The sequence below is a fragment of the Staurois parvus genome, unplaced genomic scaffold, assembly GCF_062004578.1.
Source record: "Staurois parvus isolate SC_StPar_1 unplaced genomic scaffold, SC_StPar_1.0 ptg000390l, whole genome shotgun sequence".
Classification (NCBI taxonomy): domain Eukaryota; kingdom Metazoa; phylum Chordata; class Amphibia; order Anura; family Ranidae; genus Staurois; species Staurois parvus.
Genome location: NW_028318186.1, coordinates 9509854 through 9518362, shown reverse-complemented (window position 1 = coordinate 9518362; position 8509 = coordinate 9509854). Strand labels below are relative to the sequence as shown.

General features: G+C 44.1%; 1 protein-coding gene across 1 annotated transcript in view; it reads left to right on the top strand.

Annotated features, from left to right (window-relative positions):
• Nucleotides 1-389: 389 nt before the first annotated feature.
• LOC149455668 (aminopeptidase NAALADL1-like) overlaps nucleotides 390-8509 on the top strand; it is an 83515-nt gene continuing 75395 nt past the window's right edge. Inside the window, exon 1 of the mRNA XM_089686068.1 lies at nucleotides 390-633. Within this exon, the coding sequence (XP_089542194.1) occupies nucleotides 443-633 (191 nt within the window). The 5' untranslated portion in view covers nucleotides 390-442. The remainder of the gene's footprint in view (nucleotides 634-8509) is intronic.

Sequence of the window (8509 nt, the reverse complement as noted above, 5' to 3'; positions counted from 1 at the left end):
AATTTCATTTGGGTACAGTGCTGCATGACCCTGCAATTGTCAGTTAAAGTAGCGCAGTGTGGTGTAGCAAAACATGGCCTGGTCATGAAGGGGGTTAAACCTTCTGTAGTGGAAGTGGTTAAAACTGTAGAAAAAAAATATTTTGAACAGTGATCAAATAACTTACTGGTTTATGAACCACCATATAATAAAAAATAATTACCCTAGAATAAATGTGCAATATATTATTCCACTGCCAATGTGCAAAGGGCAACTGGTCAGAGAAGACACCCTGTAATAATTTTGATAATTTTTAACCTAACTGCAATAAATTCAAAGTTAAAAAAAATAAGGAATTCTAATCATTCCTATAATCTAGGCTAGGATTCCTGCTTGCAAGGCAGGTATAAAAAGTCATCTCAGCCAGGTTTAGTCTCTGCCCAGTACCAGGTTATGAGGGATCATGAACTGGATAAAGGTGGTGGCAAGTATTCTTGGGGCTGCAGTCATCCTGGCCATTGGTCTTCTGATCGGCTATTTTGGCATTCCAGGGGAGCCAAAATGGGTGAAGGACCTTGCTCAAGATCTTGATGAAACATTTATTAACCGGTTCATGGAAGAAGTTGATAACAAAAAGATAGAAGATAATTTGAGGTGAGACATGCTCTGTTCTTATAATCAGGCTTGGATTTGTGGAAGGGCAAAGAATACTGGGATCTTGAGATCTTGTTATTATTAGCAGTAGGCTGACTCTTGTTTTATCCAAAAATATTTTTTTTTTATAAGAGTGGTGGGTTGAGTGATGGAAAATCTGCCAGCTGTCAACTGTGCTGCACTACATGTCTTCTGGCCAACATTTGCCAGGTTGACACATATAGTAAAACAATGCCTCCTTTTCTGTGGAGCTAAATAAAAAAAAAGGAAGAATTTTTGAAACATTCTGCAAAATATATGCAAGAGCACTACTGATGTTTGCAGATAGTTGTTATTAAGTGATGCTCATAACCTGAGATTACAAGGCTACTTTGCTAGGTCAGCGTTTCTCAACCAAGGTTCCATGGAATTCTAAGGTTCCTCCAGAGGTTGCTAGAGGTACCTTGAGCAATGAGCAATTTCTGTTTCTCAGATAAGTTTTCACTGACATCATTCAACTTTTCAGTGATCTGTAAGGGATAATTCTTCTCAATGTCCATCACACTAATGTATCATGAGTTGTGGATATTGTAAATTTTATCAGGGGTTCCCTGAGACTGTTATTTTAAGGGTTCTTCTGTGTTGACAAGGTTGAGACAAGGTTGAGAAGGATTGTGCTAGATGGAGAATCTTCACTCAATATAATGAATGCATAATTACATCAGTTATCCGATTAAGTGAAGGGAACTAGACTTCACTTCCGTATCATCTCTAAAATTCATCCCTTTTTAACTACTGAAACCACCAAGCTCTGATGAAGAAGGTTCGCCCTTCAAAACGCGTCAGCTGTTCCTTGAGCATCCACTCCTTTGAGTTTCTGAGGTTGGGGGGTTGTCTGAAGGCCAGTATTGGTGGTCGCTGGAATATTTATTTCAGAGTTCCATCCTCTGTTATGATGGGTTGTAAATCTTTGATTATTTTTCTTATTCCTTCTAGTGTTGGGTTGTATGTGGTTACTAGAGGTACACGGTTGTTTGTTTTTTTCTCCTTGTACTGAAGTAGGTTTTCTCTTGGGGTCCTCAAGGCTGTGTTTATGCTGTTGATGATAGGTTTGTCCTTGTAACCTTTCTTATGGAAGGAGTCTGCTAGTGTCCCGAGATGTCTATCTCTGTCTCTTGGGTCAGAACATATTCGGTGGTATCTAATGACCTAACTGTGTATGATGGCACGTTTTGTGTGTTGGGGGTGGAAGCTAGAACTGTGGAGGTAGTTGCATCTGTCAGTAGGTTTCCTGTATATTGAGGTGTGAAGCGTATCATCCCTGATGTATACTGTGGTGTCTAGGAAGTTGACGTGTGGGTTTGAGTATTCCATTTTTAGTTTGATTGATGGATGAAAAGTGTTGATCAATGAGTAAAATTGTTTTAGGTATTCTTCACCTTCTGTCCATATGATGAAAATATCATCAATATAGCGATAGTATCTGTATGGTTTTTGTTCCATGCTGTTCAGGAATCTTTCCTCCAGGTCAGCCATAAATAAATTGACATATTGGGGTGCCATTTTACTTCCCATCGCAGTACCCATGCATTGAAGATAGATGTCTTTATTGAAAGTAAAGTAGTTGTGTGTAAGTATGAATTCAATGAGTTGTGTAACATCCTCAGCAGTGTATTTGTGGTTTGGTGAGGATGATAAAGATCTGTGACATGCAGCTAATCCATCCTTGTGAGGGATATTACTATACAGGGATACTACATCCATAGTCACTAGAAGTGTATTAGATGGTAATTGCTGTATGTTTTTGATCTTGTTCAGAAAGTCAGTTGTGTCTTGCAGGAAACTATCAGTATTCTTGACTAACGGTTTTAAAAAATTTTCTACAAAGCCTGAGATTTGTTCGGTGAGTGTGTTCATACCTGTAATGATGGGTCTGCCTGGATTTCCTGGCTTGTGGATTTTGGGTAGCATGTAGAAGTCCCCGATTTCGGGATGATTCAGAATCGCATTTAGAAGTTCTGAATGTAGGTGGGCTGGAAGTGTTTTAATGAGACCTTTTAATTGCTTTGTAAAGTCCTGGGTCGTATCATAATCCAGTTTTTTATAGTAGATGGCACTTTCCAGCTGCCTCTGGCCTTCTTGTATGTATTTGTTTGTATCCATCACAACAACTGCTCCCCCTTTATCCGCTGGTTTCTAGTGGTGAAAGATTGTACAGAATTTTCTTTTGCTGGGTAGCTATTAGGGATGTAGCTCGCAATCTGAAACTGTCAATATAGGTGTCCAGTTTGGGGTTGCGTCCTTGTGGAAGTGTGAAGCAGCTGTTCTTTTTCTTTATGTAGCACTCCATTGTCCTAGGATTCCTTTCATTACTGTGGAAATATTCTTTGAGCCTTAGTCTCCTGAAGAAACGCTCCATTCAGGAAAGAAAAACTTTTGAACTAAGAATGATAATTCTATATGACACAAGAGATAATGGCCTGAATTTGGACATGGGATTCCTCAATCATTATTCAACAGTTTTATGACTATCACCTCAAGCATGACTGCCTCTGTGAGTGTTGTCTCCCCCCCCCCCCCAGACTTGGCTTTTGCTGTGTCTTATCTCTGTTTTTTTTCCATCCCCTACATCTCTTCTAACATTCTGCTAAACCTTTGTGTTCAGTACTGCTTGGACCTGAAGAAGGGGACATTCCCCAAAAGCTTGTCCTCAAAATTGTATGTTAGTGCAAATAAAAAAAGTATCACGAACAGTACTCAATTGTTCCTTTCACTAATACAATTTCAGCAAATCAAAATCTGATTGCTTGCACTTAGCAGTGCTTTATTAAAGTAACCCTTTAAAAATCCAACTAGCAGGTCCATTTAATAAGAAAGCTGTAATGGTCACTTATAGTAATGGGAAAATATGCCCAAATTTGGAAGCCCAAGGGCTCAGTGAATCTTGTTCAAAATTTAGCCAATTGGAGGCAAATCTTGTTGGTCAATTTTGCCCAATTTTAGGACTAATAGGTAACTATTGTCAAAAAGGCATTGGAAGCTTGACAATGCCATGTAAGATATCCCATTGTAAAATAAGGCTTTTTTCAGATCCATTGGCCAGTAGTTCACTGTGGCTGTCCCTGTACTTGTGAACCCCATCTGCTGGACAATTTCTATCAGAATCTCCTTAAAAATTAAGAGACCGCAGACAACACAGCAGGGTAAAATTGGCCAGCAGTAGGACATTTTTTAGTCAGGGATAAAAAGAAAAAATGTTGAAAGGAGTACAGGTGTTTTACTACAAGAATTAAAGTCTAATTTTAGTGAAATTAAAGTATAAAAAAATCAACACAAGGGATATTGCTTACTATCAATCCAATATGTCCCTTGTGCTTCTGGCTCCTGCTTTTCTTGAAAACTTCCCCTTTCCCCTCCCTCACCCCTGCTTGCTGTAATCTTCAATTGCCACTGGGGTTAACAGAATTAAGGAAGCTGTGACAGGCACTCGTCAATAGCGCCAACTAAGCCCGTCCTTCCCGACCAGCTACTCCATTCATAGAAGGTGCAATACCTGATATATGAATGGAGGAGGACAGGTGGACGAATTAAAGGTCTGCCCCCTCTATTCATAGATCATGTTTCATTATTTAAAGCATCCCAAGCTTAAAATACGCCCTATCAACAGACAATAAAAATACCCCAATATAATACCCTCTGAAACAAAAGCAAGGGAAGCCTTGCTGCAAAAAAGAAGTTTACCTAAAATAAAGGTCCTATCAACATAAAATTGTAGCATTATCCCTGTAGGAGCAACTGTAGATTAGAAAGGCTGTAGGCACACAACAACAACAACAGTCCACTCACTCTGGCTCATTGATCAGTACAGGGGATGGTTTTGTTTTTCTAAAGTTTATTTTGCTAGTAGAACTTGGAAGGGGATTGGGGTGATGCAGGATACTCCAAAACTCCAGGTATTATTGGCAGAGGACATTTCTCTTGGTAGCAATAGCACTATTGTAGGCAGACTGGAACAATCTACGCTGGGGACCATGAAGTGGTATGAGCATAATAATGGCAGACTGGAATAGTCCATGGTTTGTGGCTGGGGGCCATCAAGCAGTATGAGCACAGGTCAAGGCAGACTGGAACAGTCCATGGTTCATGGCTGGGGGCCATGAAGCAGTATGAGCAGAGGTCAAGGCAGACTGAAACAGTACATGGCTCATGGTTGGGGGCCATGAAGCAGTATGAGCACAGGTAAAGGCAGACTGGAACAGTCCATGGTTCATGACTGGGGGCCATGTAGCAGTATGAACACAGGTCTAGGTAGACTGGAACAGTCCATGGTTCATGGCTGGGGGCCATGAAGCAGTATGAGTAGAGGTCGAGACAGACTGGAACAGTCCATGGTTCATGGCTGGGGGTCATGAAGCAGTATGAGTAGAGGTCAAGACAGACTGGAACAGTCCATGGTTCATGGCTGGGGGCCATTAAGCAGTATGAGCAGAGGTCTAGGCAGACTGGAACAGTCCATGGTTCATGGCTGGGGGCCATGAAGCCATATGAACACAGGTCAAGGCAGACTGGAACAGTCCATGGTTTATGGCTGGGGACCATGAAGTAGTATGAGCACAGGTCTAGACAGACTGGAACAGTCCATGGTTCATAGCTGGGGGCCATGAAGCAGTATGAGTAGAGGTCAAGGCAGACTGAAACAGTACATGGCTCATGGCTGGGGGCCATGAAGCAGTATGAGCACAGGTCAAGGCAGACTGGAACAGTACATGGTTCATGGCTGGGGGCCATGAAGCAGTATGAGCACAGGTCTAGGCAGACTGGAACAGTCCATGGTTCATGGCTGGGGGCCATGAAGCTGTATGAACACAGGTCAAGGCAGACTGGAACAGTCCATGGTTTATGGCTGGGGACCATGAAGTAGTATGAGCACAGGTCTAGACAGACTGGAACAGTCCATGGTTCATGGCTGGGGGCCATGAAGCAGTATGAGCAGTGGTCAAGGCAGACTGAAACAGTACATGGCTCATGGCTGGGGGCCATGAAGCAGTATGAGCACAGGTCAAGGCAGACTGGAACAGTCCATGGTTCATGGCTGGGGGCCATGTAGCAGTATGAGCACAGGTCTAGGTAGACTGGAAGAGTCCATGGTTCATGGCTGGGGGCCATGAAGCAGTATGAGTAGAGGTCAAGACAGACTGGAACAATCCATGGTTCATGGCTGGGGGCCATTAAGCAGTATGAGCAGAGGTCAAGGCAGACTGGAACAGTACATGGTTCATGGCTGGGGGCCATGAAGCAGTATGAGCAGAGGTCAAGGCAGACTGGAACAGTCCATGGTTCATGGCTGGGGGCCATGAAGCAGTATGAGCACAGGTCTAGGTAGACTGGAACAGTCCATGGTTCATGGCTGGGGGCCATGAAGCCATATGAACACAGGTCAAGGCAGACTGGAACAGTCCATGGTTTATGGCTGGGGACCATGAAGTAGTATGAGCACAGGTCTAGACAGACTGGAACAGTCCATGGTTCATAGCTGGGGGCCATGAAGCAGTATGAGTAGAGGTCAACGCAGACTGAAACAGTACATGGCTCATGGCTGGGGGCCATGAAGCAGTATGAGCACAGGTCAAGGCAGACTGGAACAGTACATGGTTCATGGCTGGGGGCCATTAAGCAGTATGAGCACAGGTCTAGGCAGACTGGAACAGTCCATGGTTCATGGCTGGGGGCCATGAAGCCGTATGAACACAGGTCAAGGCAGACTGGAACAGTCCATGGTTTATGGCTGGGGACCATGAAGTAGTATGAGCACAGGTCTAGACAGACTGGAACAGTCCATGGTTCATGGCTGGGGGCCATGAAGCAGTATGAGCAGAGGTCAAGGCAGACTGAAACAGTACATGGCTCATGGCTGGGGGCCATGAAGCAGTATGAGCACAGGTCAAGGCAGACTGGAACAGTCCATGGTTCATGACTGGGGGCCATGTAGCAGTATGAGCACAGGTCTAGGTAGACTGGAAGAGTCCATGGTTCATGGCTGGGGGCCATGAAGCAGTATGAGTAGAGGTCAAGACAGACTGGAACAATCCATGGTTCATGGCTGGGGGCCATTAAGCAGTATGAGTAGAGGTCAAGGCAGACTGGAACAGTACATGGTTCATGGCTGGGGGCCATGAAGCAGTATGAGCAGAGGTCAAGGCAGACTGGAACAGTCCATGGTTCATGGCTGGGGGACATGAAGCAGTATGAGCACAGGTCTAGGCAAACTGGAACAGTCCATGGTTCATGGCTGGGGGCCATGAAGCAGTATGAGCACAGGTCTAGACAGACTGGAACAGTCCATGATTCATGGCTGGGGGCCATGAAGCAGTATGAGTAGAGGTCAAGGCAGACTGGAACAGTCCATGGTTCATGGCTGGGGGCCATGAAGCAGTATGAGCACAGGTCTAGACAGACTGGAACAGTCCATGGTTCATGGCTGGGGGCCATGGAGCAGTATGAGCACAGGTCAAGGCAGACTGGAACATTCCATGGTTCACTGCTGAGGACCACGAAACAGTAGGAGCACAAATAAAGGCACTTAAATGTTTTACTTACTGGATCCTGGTATATAGACAGTCCATAGGTGCAGCCTCTTGTGAAGTGGTCCAGTACTCAGTCCTCAGGGCTCCAGGAGCTGGCAGCCCCTCTCCTCTAAGCTCACAATTCCATCCCTAGAGGGGCAAAAAGACCAATTCCTCAGACTATTAAACAGTAACCTAGCATCATCTGGACACACCTCCCCAGGGATTGGCTAAGCCCTGCTGAATATTCAGACTCCTCCCACCCTAAACTCTAGGAATCTCTTCTAGAGGCAGGATGAAGCAATCAAACTCTCAGCCTGTGAAGCTCTGAGTAGACCAAATAATAACTGCTTCTGTGATTACAGCAGAAAACAAAAATGAAATTTGCCTAGCAGCCTAACTAAGAGGGTGCTACAAAATAATATACAATAAACCTGCAAAATATATAAAAACCCCAAAATACCACCCCTTAAATCAAAAGCTCTTTTTAAGAAAAGCTTTGCAGCGGCATAAAGAGTTGGTTTTGGATGGGACAGCAGCTAAAAGTAACTGCTAACCTTAACCAGTTCCTGCCCGGCCTATTGGAAAATGATGGCCGAGCGGGGCTCTCTTCGGTGGGAATCATATGACATCCTACCAGATTGCCACCTTGTGATCTGTGTACTGGCCCGTTGCCAATACCATGTGACCGCTGTGACCCATCATAAAAGGTGGGAGGATATAGAGGCAGCCACAGTGTCTGTGAATCAGAAACTGCTGTAGGGAAATACTGTCTTCCCATGTGATAGGGGCCTTATGGAGAGGTACTAGCTGAGGAGAGAAAGAGCAGGTTTCACCTTACAGGGTGTCTCCTCTGTCAGCTTCATGGAACAGTCTCTAACTGGCAGATGGAGATCTGCAAGGACATTTGGGTATCACAGTGTGAACAAGCTGTATCATAGTCCCCTCCTAAGGAGGTGCTCCTCCGGCATGCTCTGGTATGTAAGTGTCTGATATATTACTATTGGAAACAGCGCCGTCTTCTGTATGAAGAAGTATATGACCTGTGGGGTACCATTGCTGTAAATTGCCCTATTTCTGTGAACAATCAATTTCTACAATATAGACAAATTTTAAAGTGTTACTAAATCCAGGACCCTGCATTCACTATATCTGGTCTCCAGCAATACACAGAACATGGAAATGCAATTATTTTAATAAATATAAACTGCTAAATACCTTTTCTCATCAGCAGTTAGAGCAGTCTTGTGACTTCTATCAGTGTCCCGCAGAGCACTGGTTAAAGCTTGTAGGAGGAGTTTTCATTCTCTCCTGCTTGTCCTATGAGGCTGCAT